General features: G+C 44.6%; 1 protein-coding gene across 2 annotated transcripts in view; it reads left to right on the forward strand.

Annotated features, from left to right (window-relative positions):
* The first annotated feature begins 9,461 nt into the window (after nucleotides 1-9,461).
* LOC144594573 (pseudokinase FAM20A-like) overlaps nucleotides 9,462-15,101 on the forward strand; it is a 50,258-nt gene continuing 44,618 nt past the window's right edge. Inside the window, exons 1-2 of one of the 2 annotated variants that reach the window (XM_078401286.1) lie at nucleotides 9,462-9,544; nucleotides 13,596-13,964. In XM_078401286.1, coding sequence (XP_078257412.1) covers nucleotides 13,705-13,964 — 260 coding nt within the window. In that variant the 5' untranslated portion in view covers nucleotides 9,462-9,544; nucleotides 13,596-13,704. Of the gene's footprint in view, nucleotides 9,545-13,443; nucleotides 13,965-15,101 lie in introns of those variants that run through there. The other variant, XM_078401285.1, reaches the window with a different exon arrangement.

A 15,101-nucleotide genomic window follows, 5' to 3' on the forward strand; every position in this document is an offset into this window, starting at 1 on the left:
CCCTCTCCTCGCCCAGCCACTCCTTGTGTCCTGGGTGGTGCCTCCTGCAGCTGGCCTTGAAGGTGCTGGAGGTAATGCCCTGTCCCTCTCCTTGCGTCCGTCTCCACCAACTGCTCCCTCCTCCTTGGCTCTCCGGTTTTCGGGGCCGAGCTCGGCAACTACGGAGCTTCCCCCATGTAGGCCGCGGCCTATCGAGTCTTTCTTCCCCTGGCATTGACAGGCCTGGTCTGCCACCGCACATGGCCATGGGGGGCCCAGTGGCTTCCCCCGACGGTCCTGGGTCTTCCTTCATCTGGCCACTTGGTCTCCTGGGCGGGTTCCCGGCAGGCTCCGCGGCATCACGGGTCCATTCTGCTGCTGCCCGGAAAATCCCAGGGGCCTTCAGCCACCTTGCCATACATCCCGGCAGCTGGAAGGCTACAGACCAAGTGCGGTTGGTGCCCGAGTCAGGGGTGACGATGGGTCAGCACAGCGGACAGCGGTGAGAGACGGATAGACTTGGATGAGTGGTGCCACAACCTCCTGCACAATGTCAGCTAAAAAAAGGAACCAATCGTTGACTTCAGGAAGGGGAAGTCAGAAGTCAGAAGTCAGTTGCTTCAAATGCCGAGGCATTAACATCTTGGATGACCTATCCTGAGCCCAGCATAGAGAAGAAGTTCACATTACCACTTCTAATTTATTTGAAGTTTAAAGAGAACTGACAAGACCGCGAATACTTTCACACATTTCAACTGATGCACGGCAGGTAATATTCCAATTGACCTCATCATGGCCTGGTATGGCAAGTCTTACACACAGGTTCTCCAGAGCCCCAGAGAATGGTGGACTCAGCCCAATCCATTATGGGCACAATCCTCCCCATCACCATACGTATCCTCATGAGGCGCTGCCACAAAGAAGGCGGCATCTGCCATCATGGATCCCCCACCAACTAGGCCATGCCCTCTTCATGCTGTCACCATCATGCAAGAGGTACAGAGGCCTGAGGTCCCACACCACAAGATTCATGAACAGACACTTCCCTACAACTATCAGGTTCTTCAATCAACATGCACAATCCAAATCCTGTCTCAACAACAGTACACAACTGTCCACCTCTTGCACCACCAGACACTAGTTTCCCAATTGAGTTTTTGCACTAATGTCTTGTTTTTGAACAGTCTATTTTCCTTTTCACTATACTGTAGAATTAATGTGTAATTTAGTCACAAATTCTGGAGTAACGCAGCAGGTCAGGCAGATCTCTGGAGAAAAGGAATAGGTGACGTTTCGGGCAAGACCATTCCTCAGTCTGACGAAAGATCTTGACGCAAAATGTCACCTATTCCTTCTGACCCGATGAGTTACGCCAGTGTTTTGTGTCTATCTTTGGAGTAAACCAGTATCTGTAGTTTCTTCCTACACATAATGTATAATTTAGGTACATTGATGTTTCTGTGTGTTGTCTGGGTTTATGTACCTGTGATGTGGCTACACACAAGATTTCATTGTACCTGCACCTTACCATACTTGGGCATATGACAATAAACTTATTTTGACTTCACATTGAAAGTAATTTTCTATAATAAACTACTTTATTGCCTTTCAGCGGAGTAAACCTGGTGGTGCAGGTCAAATACTTCCAAGAATTTTAATCACATCACCAGGGCACAATGACATTTCCAAAGGCAAGATGACCCAATTCAAACAGAACAGTTTATATTTTGTTCAAAGTTTACATGTTTTTTATTGTATTGATTATGGATTAATATGTAAAATATAACAGTTAGATGGCTGTATTAACATAAAGGTAAGGTCACTATTAGTAGAAGTACAGGATTTAATTCATTCATTTTTGGATTATTACATTTCCTAATTTAAATAATTGTGTCGTTTTTAAGGATTTACTGAGATTTTAGAATGGACCTGAGTTTAATATTGTCTTTGACCACGATATGGTGGCACAGCGGTAGAGTTGCCTTACAGCACCTGAGATCTGGGTTTGAATCTGACCACGGGTGCAGTCTGTACGGAGTTTGCATGTCCTCCCTGTGACCGCGTGGGTTTTACGCGGGTGCTCCGGTTTCCTCCCACACTCCAAAGACGTACAGGTTAATTGGCTTCAGTAAAGATTGTAAATTGTCGCTATTGTGTAAGATAGTTATTGTACGGGGATCGCTGGTCAGCGTGGACTCGGTGGGCTGAAGGGCCTGTTTCCGCACTGTGTCTCTTGAACTAAAAACTAAAACTGATATTACTTTGCTTAATCAAATTATGTTTGAACTACATAAATTTGCTCAAACCAATAAAATAAATATAGAGTGAAGAAGGGTACAGCACAGGTACAGGCCTTTCAGCCCATCGTGTCCATGCCAAATATGATGTTACGAGACCAAGTGGACTCGTTGGGCCCAAACCTCTCCTGCATTGGTGCAGCACCCTCTCCTCCCCCCCTCCTCCCCCCACCCCTCCCCTCCCCCCCTCCCCTCCCCCCTCCCCCTCCCCTCCCCCTCCCCCTCCCCTTCCCTCTCCCCTCCCCCTCCCCTCTTTCTTCACTCCCCCTCCCCCCCTCCCTCTCCCCTCCCCCCCCCACTCCATCCCCCTCAACCCCCCTTATCCTCCCTCCCCACTCCCTCCCTAGGAGATAGAGTTAAACTTTAAAATATGAATAACTTAAAAAATATAACACCGATTTCAATGAAACTTCTTCCATTAGCACCAAAGGGACAACGGTGAGTAAGGTGGGCCTAAAATTGTTGCGCTATCGTGTTCCGTTTTGGCTGTAGTTCGGGAACAAACAAACAAACAAACGAGAGTTTTAGTATATAGATGTTAAACTAATCTACTCTGCCTGCCTGTGATCCATATCCCTCCATTCCCTGCATATCCACGTGCCCATCCAAAAGATTCTTAAATTTATTTAAACTTTAGCGAAAGGTAATCAAGATATCTCCATTTTCATCACAGACTTTGCGCAATGATAGTACTTTTATTAACAATTCTGGCTTTGTGGTGCTTTGGAAATAAAATGGTCTGTTAAACTAGAAGTAACCTGAGACATGACCAAGCAGTTAAAAAGCTAACAATTTAGTTGCAGACAGGTCAAATTGTGTTTCCTTGACCACATCAATAATCTATTGCTTATTTTCCTCTCATCCTTTCTTGCATGTTATGGAAAGCTTCCAGCTTCAGTTAAATATTCACTAACAATCCGTAGATGGAGGGTTTCAAAACTTAGTATATCATGTACTGGTCTCATTACAAATCATATCGTTAAATCCATTGTTTCACGTGTGGTCCCATTAATTCAAATTCATGGTAAAAAAGGGACAATAGATGTTCAAGTTAAATTCTGTTCTCACATTTTTCAAAGCGACAAGTTAATTTGTTATTCTGATATTGTATAAATATGCATAAATATAAATATGCACAGTCACTGATTTTAAATTCTATCAAGTAATTTTTCGGCAACTACGGAGCTTCCCCCATGTAGGCCGCGGCCTATCGAATCTTTCTCCCCTGGCATCGACAGGCCTGGCCTGCCACCGCACGTTGCCATGGGTGGCTTCCCCCGACGGTCCGTGGCTCACTGGGTCTTCCTTCATCTGGCCACTGGGTCTCCTGGGCGGGCTCCCGGCCGGCTCCGCGGCATCACGGGTCCATTCTGCTGCTGCCAGGCAAATCCCTGGGGCCTTCAATAGACAATAGACAATAGACAATAGGTGTAGGAGTAGGCCATTCAGCCCTTCGAGCCAGCACCGCCATTCAATGCGATCATGGCTGATCACTCTCAATCAGTACCCTGTTCCTGCCTTCTCCCCATACCCCCTCACTCCGCTATCCTTAAGAGCTCTATCCAGCTCTCTCTTGAAAGCATCCAACGAACTGGCCTCCACTGCCTTCTGAGGCAGAGAATTCCACACCTTCACCACTCTCTGACTGAAAAAGTTCTTCCTCATCTCCGTTCTAAATGGCCTACCCCTTATTCTTAAACTGTGGCCCCTTGTTCTGGACTCCCCCAACATTGGGAACATGTTTCCTGCCTCTAATGTGTCCAATCCCCTAATTATCTTATATGTTTCAATAAGATCCCCCCTCATCCTTCTAAATTCCAGTGTATACAAGCCCAATCGCCACCTTGCCATACATCCCGGCCACTGGAAGGCTACAGACCAAGTGCGGTTGGTGCCCGAGTCAGGGGTGACGATGGGTCAGCACAGCGGACAGCGGTGAGAGACGGATAGACTTGGTTGAGTGGTGCCACAACCTCCTGCACAATGTCAGCTAAAAAAAGGAACTAATCGTTGACTTCAGGAATGGGAAGTCAGAAGTCAGAAGTCAGTTGCTTCAAATGCCGAGGCGTTAACATCTTGGATGACCTATCCTGAGCCCAGCATAAAGAAGAAGTTCCCATTACCACTTCTAATTTATTTGAAGTTTAAAGAGAACTGACAAGACCGCGAATACTTTCACACATTTCAACTGATGCACGGCAGGTAATATTCCAATTGACCTCATCATGGCCTGGTATGGCAAGTCTTACACACAGGTTCTCCAGAGCCCCAGAGAATGGTGGACTCAGCCCAATCCATTATGGGCACAATCCTCCCCATCACCATACGTATCCTCATGAGGCGCTGCCACAAAGAAGGCGGCATCTGCCATCATGGATCCCCCACCAACTAGGCCATGCCCTCTTCATGCTGTCACCATCATGCAAGAGGTACAGAGGCCTGAGGTCCCACACCACAAGATTCATGAACAGACACTTCCCTACAACTATCAGGTTCTTCAATCAACATGCACAATCCAAATCCTGTCTCAACAACAGTACACAACTGTCCACCTCTTGCACCACCAGACACTAGTTTCCCAATTGAGTTTTTGCGCTAATGTCTTGTTTTTGAACAGTCTATTTTTCTTTTCACTATACTGTAGAATTAATGTGTAATTTAGACACAAATGCTGGAGTAACGCAGCAGGGCAGGCAGATCTCTGGAGAAAAGGAATAGGTGACGTTTCGGGCAAGACCATTCCTCAGTCTGACGAAAGATCTTGACGCAAAATGTCACCTATTTCTTCTGACCCAATGAGTTACGCCAGTGTTTTGTGTCTATCTTTGGAATAAACCAGTATCTGTAGTTCCTTCCTACACATAATGTATAATTTAGGTACATTGATGTTTCTGTGTGTTGTCTGGGTTTATGTACCTGTGATGTGGCTACACACAAGATTTCATTGTACCTGCACCTTACCATACTTGGGCATATGACAATAAACTTATTTTGACTTCACATTGAAAGTAATTTTCTATAATAAACTACTTTATTGCCTTTCAGCGGAGTAAACCTGGTGGTGCAGGTCAAATACTTCCAAGAATTTTAATCACATCGCCAGGGCACAATGACATTTCCAAAGGCAAGATGACCCAATTCAAACAGAACAGTTTATATTTTGTTCAAAGTTTACATGTTTTTTATTGTATTGATTATGGATTAATATGTAAAAAATTAGTTAGATGGCTGTATTAACATAAAGGTAAGGTCACTATTAGTAGAAGTACAGGATTTAATTCATTCATTTTTGGATTATTACATTTCCTAATTTAAATAATTGTGTAGTTTTTAAGGATTTACTGAGATTTTAGAATGGACCTGAGTTTAATATTGTCTTTGACCACGATATGGTGGCACAGCGGTAGAGTTGCCTTACAGCACCTGAGATCTGGGTTTGAATCTGACCACGGGTGCAGTCTGTACGGAGTTTGCATGTCCTCCCCGTGACCGCGTGGGTTTTACCCGGGTGCTCTGGTTTCCTCCCACACTCCAAAGACGTACAGGTTAATTGGCTTCAGTAAAGATTGTAAATTGTCGCTATTGTGTAAGATAGTTATTGTACGGGGATCGCTGGTCAGCGTGGACTCGGTGGGCTGAAGGGCCTGTTTCCGCACTGTGTCTCTTGAACTAAAAACTAAAACTGATATTACTTTGCTTAATCAAATTATGTTTGAACTACATAAATTTGCTCAAACCAATAAAATAAATATAGAGTGAAGAAGGGTACAGCACAGGTACAGGCCTTTCGGCCCATCGTGTCCATGCCAAATATGATGTTACGAGACCAAGTGGACCCGTTGTGCCCAAACCTCTCCTGCATTGGTGCAGCACCCTCTCCTCCCCCCCTCCTCCCCCCACCCCTCCCCTCCCCCCCTCCCCTCCCCCCTCCCCCTCCCCTCCCCCTCCCCCTCCCCTTCCCTCTCCCCTCCCCCTCCCCTCTTTCTTCATTCCCCCTCCCCCCTCCCTCTCCCCTCCCCCCCCACTCCATCCCCCTCAACTCCCCTTATCCTCCCTCCCCCCTCCCTCCCTAGGAGATAGAGTTAAACTTTAAAATATGAATAACTATAACACCGATTTCAATGAAACTTCTTCTATTAGCACCAAAGGGACAACGGTGAGTAAGGTGGGCCTAAAATTGTTGCGCTATCGTGTTCCGTTTTGGCTGTAGTTCGGGAACAAACAAACAAACAAACGAGAGTTTTAGTATATAGATGTTAAACTAATCTACTCTGCCTGCCTGTGATCCATATCCCTCCATTCCCTGCATATCCACGTGCCCATCCAAAAGATTCTTAAATTTATTTAAACTTTAGCGAAAGGTAATCAAGATATCTCCATTTTCATCACAGACTTTGCGCAATGATAGTACTTTTAGAAACAATTCTGGCTTTGTGGTGCTTTGGAAATAAAATGGTCTGTTAAACTAGAAGTAACCTGAGACATGGCCAAGCAGTTAAAAAGCTAACAATTTAGTTGCAGACAGGTCAAATTGTGTTTCCTTGGCCACATCAATAATCTATTGCTTATTTTCCTCTCATCCTTTCTTGCATGTTATGGAAAGCTTCCAGCTTCAGTTAAATATTCACTAACAATCCGTAGATGGAGGGTTTCAAAACTCAGTATATCATGTACTGGTCTCATTACAAATCATATCGTTAAATCCATTGTTTCACGTGTGGTCCCATTAATTCAAATTCATGGTAAAAAAGGGACAATAGATGTTCAAGTTAAATTCTGTTCTCACATTTTTCAAAGCGACAAGTTAATTTGTTATTCTGATATTGTATAAATATGCACAGTCACTGATTTTAAATTCTATCAAGTAATTTTTTTAAAATCTGATAACAATGTAAATTTTTCAAACTTTACAAACAAATCCGGTCTATTCCTTTCATGAATGCCTTATGATCAATGTAAATACTGTAGTCTTGCTATAGACGTAAATTGTTAACCAACTGTTAATCATGTTTGACAATTTTTGTATTTGATTCCATTTGTCCCTCTATTCCAGCAAAACTGTGTATTGGTAAAGTACCCTTAATATAGAAAACATCCCAAAGTGTTTCATGGTACATTCGACAAATGAGGACTTTTGTCAAATTGTGAGGATTTAAGAGTTGAAAAGATTTAAGTGTGGAACTCCTCAACCCAGGTATATCTGCAGGAAGCATTGGTGCCAATGACATAGAGAGTAAATCAGGGCTGTACAAAGAACCAAAATTAGAAGAGACAGATAATAGGAAAAGATGCAAAATGCTGGAGTAACTCAGCAGGTCTGGCAGCATCCCTGGAGAACATGGAAAGGTAACGTTTCTGGTCCAAAGCCTTCTTCATACTGATGGTGGGAGAGTTGGGGGGAGGTGGGGAAGGAAAGCTGGTTTACGCACACCTTGTCTAACTTCATCTAGTACATCTGATGTTCCCGATGTGGCCTCCTGTACATTGGTATAGACTCGGTGACTGTTCATTCAAACACGCGCTAAGTCCACATTTTAACTCCTCTTCCCATTCCCATGGAAATTTCTGTCCTGGGCCTCCTCCTTTGCCAGAAAGAGGCCACTGGAAACTGGAGGAACCACACCTCATATTCCGCTTGGGTAGCTTACAACGCAATGGTATGAACATTGAATTTTCCAATTTTAGGTACCTACGTAATCATCCGCTGCCCCAACCCCCCCATCCCTGTGGCCCACTTGGACTCGCAACTATTTCTCTCCTCCCATTCCCCTTCCATTTATATTCCTTCCTCCAGCTTCACAATTCAATAGACAATAGACAATAGGTGCAGGAGTAGGCCATTCGGCCCCTCGAGCCAGCATCACCATTCAATGTGATCATGGCTGATCATTCTCAATCAGTACCCCGTTCCTGCCTTCTCCCCATACCCCCTGACTCCGCTACCCTTAAGAGCTCTATCTAGCTCTCTCTTGAATGCATTCAGAGAACTGGGCTCCACTGCCTTCTGAGGCAGAGAATTCCACAGATTTACAACTCTCTGACTGAAAAAGTTTTTCCTCATCTGCGTTCTAAATGGCCTACCCCATATTCTTAAACTGTGGCCCCTGGTTCTGGACTCCCCCAACATTGGGAACATGTTTCCTGCCTCTATCATGTCCAACCCCTTAAAAATCTTATATGTTTCGATAAGATCCCCTCTCATCCTTCTAAATTCCAGTGTATACAAGCCTAGTCGCTCCAGTCTTTCAACATATGACAGTCCCGCCATTCTGGGAATTAACCTAGTAAACCTACGCTGCACGTCCTCAATAGCAAGAATATCCTTCCTCAAATTTGGAGACCAAAACTGCACACAGTACTCACTAGGGCCCTGTACAATTGCAGAAGGACCTCTTTGCTCCTATACTCAACTCCTCTTGTTATGAAGGCCAACATTCCATTGACTTTCTTCACTGCCTGCTTCACCTGCATGCTTCCTTTCAGTGACTAATGCACTAGGACACCCAGATCTCGTTGTTCCTAACTTGACACCATTCAGATAATAATCTGCCTTCCTTTTCTTACCACCAAAGTGGATAACCTCACACTTATCCACATTAAACTGCATCTGCCATGCATCCGCCCACTCACGCAACCTGTCCAAGTCACCCTGCAACCTCATAGCATCTTCCTCACAGTTCACACTGCCACCCATTTTAATTCGCAACTCTTCAATCCTTTTGTCTCATGCCCCTGTCTTTTCATCTCAGGCCTTTGTAACCATCTGCCTATCAAGAAATCCCTCTTCACCTGCATCAACCCGTTGAATTACTCCAGAACTTTGCGTCTTTGTTTGTAAACCAACATCTGCAATTCCTCATTTCTACAGATACCATGAAGATCTGTGGAGCTGAAGAAAATTACAGAGATAAGGAAGGCTTAGAAAATGTAGTAATTTGAAAACATGGTTTTGAATACACACAGATATTATAACTTAAACATATTATAGTAGCTCTCAAACTTCAACTTTTCAGGAAAGGACCCAGCAACTCTGAATATCGTTTCACACAGGAAAGGGAAAGCCAAAGCATTATGTAAAAATGTGCATGCCTTATTAAAAATGTAAATTCAACACAGTACCTTAACTCCCAGAAATTATCCTTGTAGGTTTTATGGTTGGGATTTGGTGCAATATTCACTTGAACTTCCAATCTCTCCTGCCGAAGACTCTCAGGGGATTGAACTCAGCCGACATTCATCCAGTACTCTGTCAGCAGTTAAGTTCAGTGGTGAGTAAGCAAGTGAATAGATGCACTGCCAGTTCCTCTAATGGGAATATTAACGTTCTCCCATGTTCTATAAAGTGACTCACTCATTTGATTACAGTGTTCTGAGTCAAAAAAAGCATGTTGATATTCACACTCTGAGCTCCTTGTCATTAAATTTTGATTGGAAACTACTTATTTCCAGGATGTTTAAACATGTTTTTTCCTTAGGTTGAAAATCTAAGAGCAGTACTGTATTGGTTGAATGACGCTGTTAATTTTCCTTCATTGTCCCTTTAACAGATTCACTTGCATCTATATGTTGAAGCATGCATGCACGGCACACTGTTTCCACACTATTTCTAGTACCATGTGTCAAATTATAATCGTCTAGGTTATTTTTATCAATTCAGGATGAAAAGGGGTAGCATTTGCAGATTATTTTCACAGGAGGTTAGTTGATTATTAATTTGAAGGAAACCATGAGGTAAATAATAATGGTAAAGGCTGCACTGTGTCTTTATAATGAAAACAGGAACAGATTGCACACAAAGTGGCATTAAACATCCTAGAATCTCACCCAGGTAGCTTTAAAAAAATTGAATATTTTTGATCTATTCTATATTGATGGGTAGGTTAACCTATGATGAGTGTTTGTCGGCACTGGGCCTGCACTCGCTGGTGTTTAGAAGAATGAGGGGGGACCTCTTTGAAACATGGAGAATAGTGAAAGGCTTGGATAGAGTAGATGTGGAGACGATGTTTCCACTAGTGGGAGAGTCTAGGACTAGAGGTCTTAGCCACAGAATTAAAGGACATTCTTTTCGGAAGGAGATGAGGAGAAATTTATTTTGTCAGAGGGTGGTGAATCTGTGGAATTCTTTGCCACAGGAGGCCAAGTCAGTGGATATTTTTAAGGCAGAGATAGATAGAATCTTAATTAGTACAAGTGTCAGAGGTTATGTGGAGAAGGCAGGAGAATGAGCTTAGGAGGGAGAGATAGATCAGCCATGATTGAATGGAGTAGACTTGATGGGCCGAATGGCCAAATTCTACTCCTATCACTTATGACCTTATGACTTATGACCTTGATAGGGTATACAGTCAGAACCTCTGTCCCATGTTTCAAGGGCTAGAGGGTATAGTTTTAAGGTGAGATAGGGAAAGTTTGAAGATGAGTAGGACAAGTGTCTTACAAAGGTGGTGGGTGCCTGGCACACGCTGCCAGGGGTAGTGGTGGAGGCAGATATGATAGTGGCATTTAAGAGGTTTTTAGAGAGGTATGTATATGCAATGGAGGGGTATGCATCATATGCAGGCAGAGGAGATTAGTCTAACTTGGCATCATGTTCGGCACAGACAGTGTGGGCCGAAGGGTCTGTTCCTGCCCTATGTGCTATGATCCCCAGTGGAATTGGACAGAGGTTGCCAAAAACGTATAACATCAGCCTAATGATGATTTCTAAAGAGATTTGGTCAAATATGGGAAGGCGGGACTAAGTCAGATAGCCATCTTGTTCAGCAAGGACAAGTTGGGCCAAATGGCCTGTTTACATGTTTTGTAACTCTATGATTGCCTTTGTATAACTGATTAAAATAAATAGTTGGTCATTAATATTTCCCCCAAAATTGGCTCTCTTAAATGTAATTTCCATAATAATATTTGCTTAACCTCTGTTAAAAGTAACCTAAGAAACAAGATTTATGTATTCTTCTCTTCCTTTTTCCAAAGCCTATTATTCAAATTTAAAATCTAATTTGATTGTTAAATGAGATACAGCATGGTAATTTTTCATGCGTGCTTAATTCCTGTTGGACATTTGGCAGTTCATAATTTCATAAGTGAAAAGTAGGAGCAGAATTAGGCCATTTGGCCCATCAAGTCTACTCCACCATTCAATCATGGCTGATCCATCTCTCCCACCTAAACCTAGTCTCCTGCCTTCTCCCCATAACCCCTGACACCAGTATTAATCAATAATCTATTTTTGCCCTCAAAAGGAGAGAGATGTTTGCCTCCAAACCTGACCTGACCATGCCCAGTCAGAACCAAACTCGAGCCTGAGTTCATCTTATTTATTCCATAACCATCTGCTCTGACTTTTACAGTCATAAAGTCATAGAGTCATACAACATGGAAACAGGACCTTCAGCCCAACTCGTCCATGCCCGACCAAGATGTCCCAAGTAAACTTGTCCCATTCACCTGCATCCCTCTAAACCTTTCCCGTCAATATACCTGTCCAAATGTCCTTTAAAAGTTGTTATTATACCTACCTTAACTGCCTCCTCTGGCAGCTCGTTGCATGTATCCACCACCCCCTGTGTGAATAAGTTGCCTCTCAAGTTCTAATTAAATCCTTCAAGAGTCAAGAGTCAAGAGTGTTTTATTGTCATACGTCCCGAAACAGAACAATGAAATTCTCAGCGCAACAGATATGTAAACATAGCACTCTGTAAAACTCATAATAAACAACAACAAAAAGTTCAGTATATAAATAACAAATATAGACAAATAAATAGACAATGACAGTGCAAAGATAATGTCCCCAAGTCTGCACAGTTCAGAGCCAATTTGGAGGTTGTAGTGTTTAATAGCCTGATGGTTGTAGGGAAGAAGCTGCTCCTGAACCTGGACTTTACAGTTTTCAGCAAAGATACTAGAGGAACAAGATAGACCACTCGACCCTAAAAACCGTAGTCTGTCACGGCGCCATTTTAGTAGGCAGAAACTTGCAGAAACATTTAAAAAGAACAAAAATCTGTGAATTGATAGATGAGATATATTCTGCATTTTAACGGTATCATCACACATATTGTCCCCCCAAAACACTGATTACACTGCGAGAGGCATAGCGGTTTTGCCTACTAAAATGGTGGACGTTACGCTCCTTTGCGTACTACACTTCAGTACAGGCGATTTTGACGAAGTGGTCCATCTTGTTCCTCTAGTATCTTTGGTTTTCAGGCTCCTGCATCTTCTTCCCGATAACAGGAGCGAAACAAGAGTGCGGCCAGGGTGGTGTGGGTCTCTGATGATGCTGGCTGGCTGCCTTCTTGAAAGAGCGACTCTTGTCGATCCCTTGCTTCGGTGGTGGGGAGGTCAGAGTCCGCGATGGACTGGGTAGTGTCCCCCACCTTTTGTGGTCAGTGCTCCCACTTGATCAGTGCAGGTGTCAGGGGTTATTATGGGGAGAAGATAGGAGAATGGGGTAAAGAGGGAAAAATAGAGCAGCCATGATTGAATGGTGGGGTAGACTTGATGGGCCAAATGGCCTAAATCTTCTCCTATCACTTATGAACGTGAACCTTTTTGCAATAAGTCGTATAAGAAAATAACTGCAGATGCTGGTACAAATCGATTTATTCACAAAATGCTGGAGTAACTCAGCAGGTCAGGCAGCATCTCGGGAGAGAAGGAATGGGTGACGTTTCGGGTCGAGACCCTTCTTCAGACTGAAGAAGGGTCTCGACCCACCCGAAACGTCACCCATTCCTTCTCTCCCGAGATTCTGCCTGACCTGCTGAGTTACTCCAGCATTTTGTGAATAAACCTTTTCGCATCTTCTTCGTTCCTGGGCGTTCGAGTTGCCGAACGCCCAAGATTGCCATGATGCAACCAGTCAATATGCTCTCTAATGTACACCTGCCCATCAACCTACTCCACAATTCAATCATGGCTGATATATTTTTCCCCTCTCCACCCCCATACCGCTTCCCCTTCTCCCCATAACCCCCTGGCACACTTATTAATCAGCCTTGCGGATCCCCTTCTCTGCTTCCCTTACTCTAAACCTCGGAATAATGGGCGGCTACATTCATTCATTCAGGCGTGGAAGGGAATGTGGGCGTGTAAGGATTTCACAAGGGCAGTGGTGTCACTTTAATAAGATTGTGCGGCTCGGCTGGAGGAGCGTGGGTCGTGTTGTGACAGACTCTCTCTCTTTCCCTCCCTCCCTCCCTCCCTCTCTTCTCTCTCTCTCTTCTCTCCTCTCTCTCTCTCCTCTCTCTCTCTCTCTCTCTCTCTGTGACAAGCACAACACTCACCGGCTGAGACACAAACCATGTGGAGCAGAAGGAACAGATTGCTGGCTGTCCTGCTCCTCTCCAGCGCCTTCACGGTCGACCTGCTCTTCAACATCTTGCCCAAGTTGCAGCAGCAGCAGCAGCAGCAGCAGAGGTGGATGTTCTCTCCGGGCCAGTGTCCTTGTGATCATCTGCGGGCTCGGAGTGGAGCCCGGCCGCCTGGCTCAGCCGCGGGCACCGGTAACCCTGTAGCCGGGGCACCCTGGCAGCTCAGCCCAACTGTCTCCAAACTCCGCCAACTCTTCTCGCACCCCTTCTACCGAGTGCAGTCGCTGCTGACCCGAGGGCTCGGAGACCTCCTCTTGGACACAGACACCGCCGTCAAATACTACGACCACAAGGCTAAACGGGCGAACAGGTAAAGGGAGCACAAAAAGTGCTTGGAGCGGGTCAACAGCATCTGGGGAGGGGGATGGTCTGAAGAAGGGTTTCGGCCATGAAAGTCACCTATTTCACTTTCTCCAGAGATGCCACCTGTCCCGCTGAGTTACCATAGATCTTTGTGTCCTTCTACGTTGTAAACCAGCATCTGAGGTTCCTTCCTACACAAATGGGGACAAGGAAACGGGGCAAGCGAGCCTTGCAAGTCTAGTGCCAGGCAGTGTAGTTTGGGGCGAAACCATACGTGGAAAGAAATTCAACGGCCACAGTTCATGATGTTTGTTTGCTTCCATTGAGAATGTAAACTGTCACTGTTTGAGTATTCCGTTGTAACATTAAGTGCACACTGACTGGGTCGTTTAATGGAGAAACACGGAACTGCAGATGAAGAAGGGTCTCGACCCGAAACGTCACCCATTCCTTCTCTCCCGAGATGCTGCCTGACCTGCTGAGTTACTCCAGCATTTTGTGAATAAACGGAACTGCAGATGTTGGTTTACAAAAAAAAAGAACACACAGAGTGCTGGAGTAACTCATCGGGTCAGGCAGGCTTTGTCCCATCCCCCATCCACCTTTTGTCCTGCTTTCTCCACCCTCTTCCCCCCCCCTACTATAATCGGTCTGAAGGGTCTCAAACCGAAACGTCACCTATCCATGTCCCCCAGAGATGCTGCCTGACCCGCTGAGTTACTTCAGCATTTTGTGTTTAGTTTTTGCACCAAGTAGTTTGACAGATTGTAAATTGCCATTCAGGGAAATACCCCAGTTCCCATTCAGTGGGTTCCCATTCAGCTGGGATCTGTTGGCATCCCTTGTCCTGGAGGCCGTTACGAGTACCTGTGTCTTTGAGGGTTTGAATAACACTCATTTTAATGCACCTCTCGATCCAATATCACACGGCCCAGTTGCCAGCGTTTAGTTCGGTTTAGTTTATTGTCACGAGCACCGACGTACAGTGAAAAGCTTTGAGTTGTATGCTAACTGCTAACCAGTCCGCAGAAAGACAATACATGATTATATTCGAGCCATCAACGGCGTACAGATACATGATAAAGGGAATAACTTGAATAACGTTTAGTGCAAGATTAAGTCCAATAAAGTCTTAATGATAGAT

This window comes from Rhinoraja longicauda, chromosome 6 (assembly GCF_053455715.1).
Source record: "Rhinoraja longicauda isolate Sanriku21f chromosome 6, sRhiLon1.1, whole genome shotgun sequence".
Classification (NCBI taxonomy): Eukaryota; Metazoa; Chordata; class Chondrichthyes; order Rajiformes; family Arhynchobatidae; genus Rhinoraja; species Rhinoraja longicauda.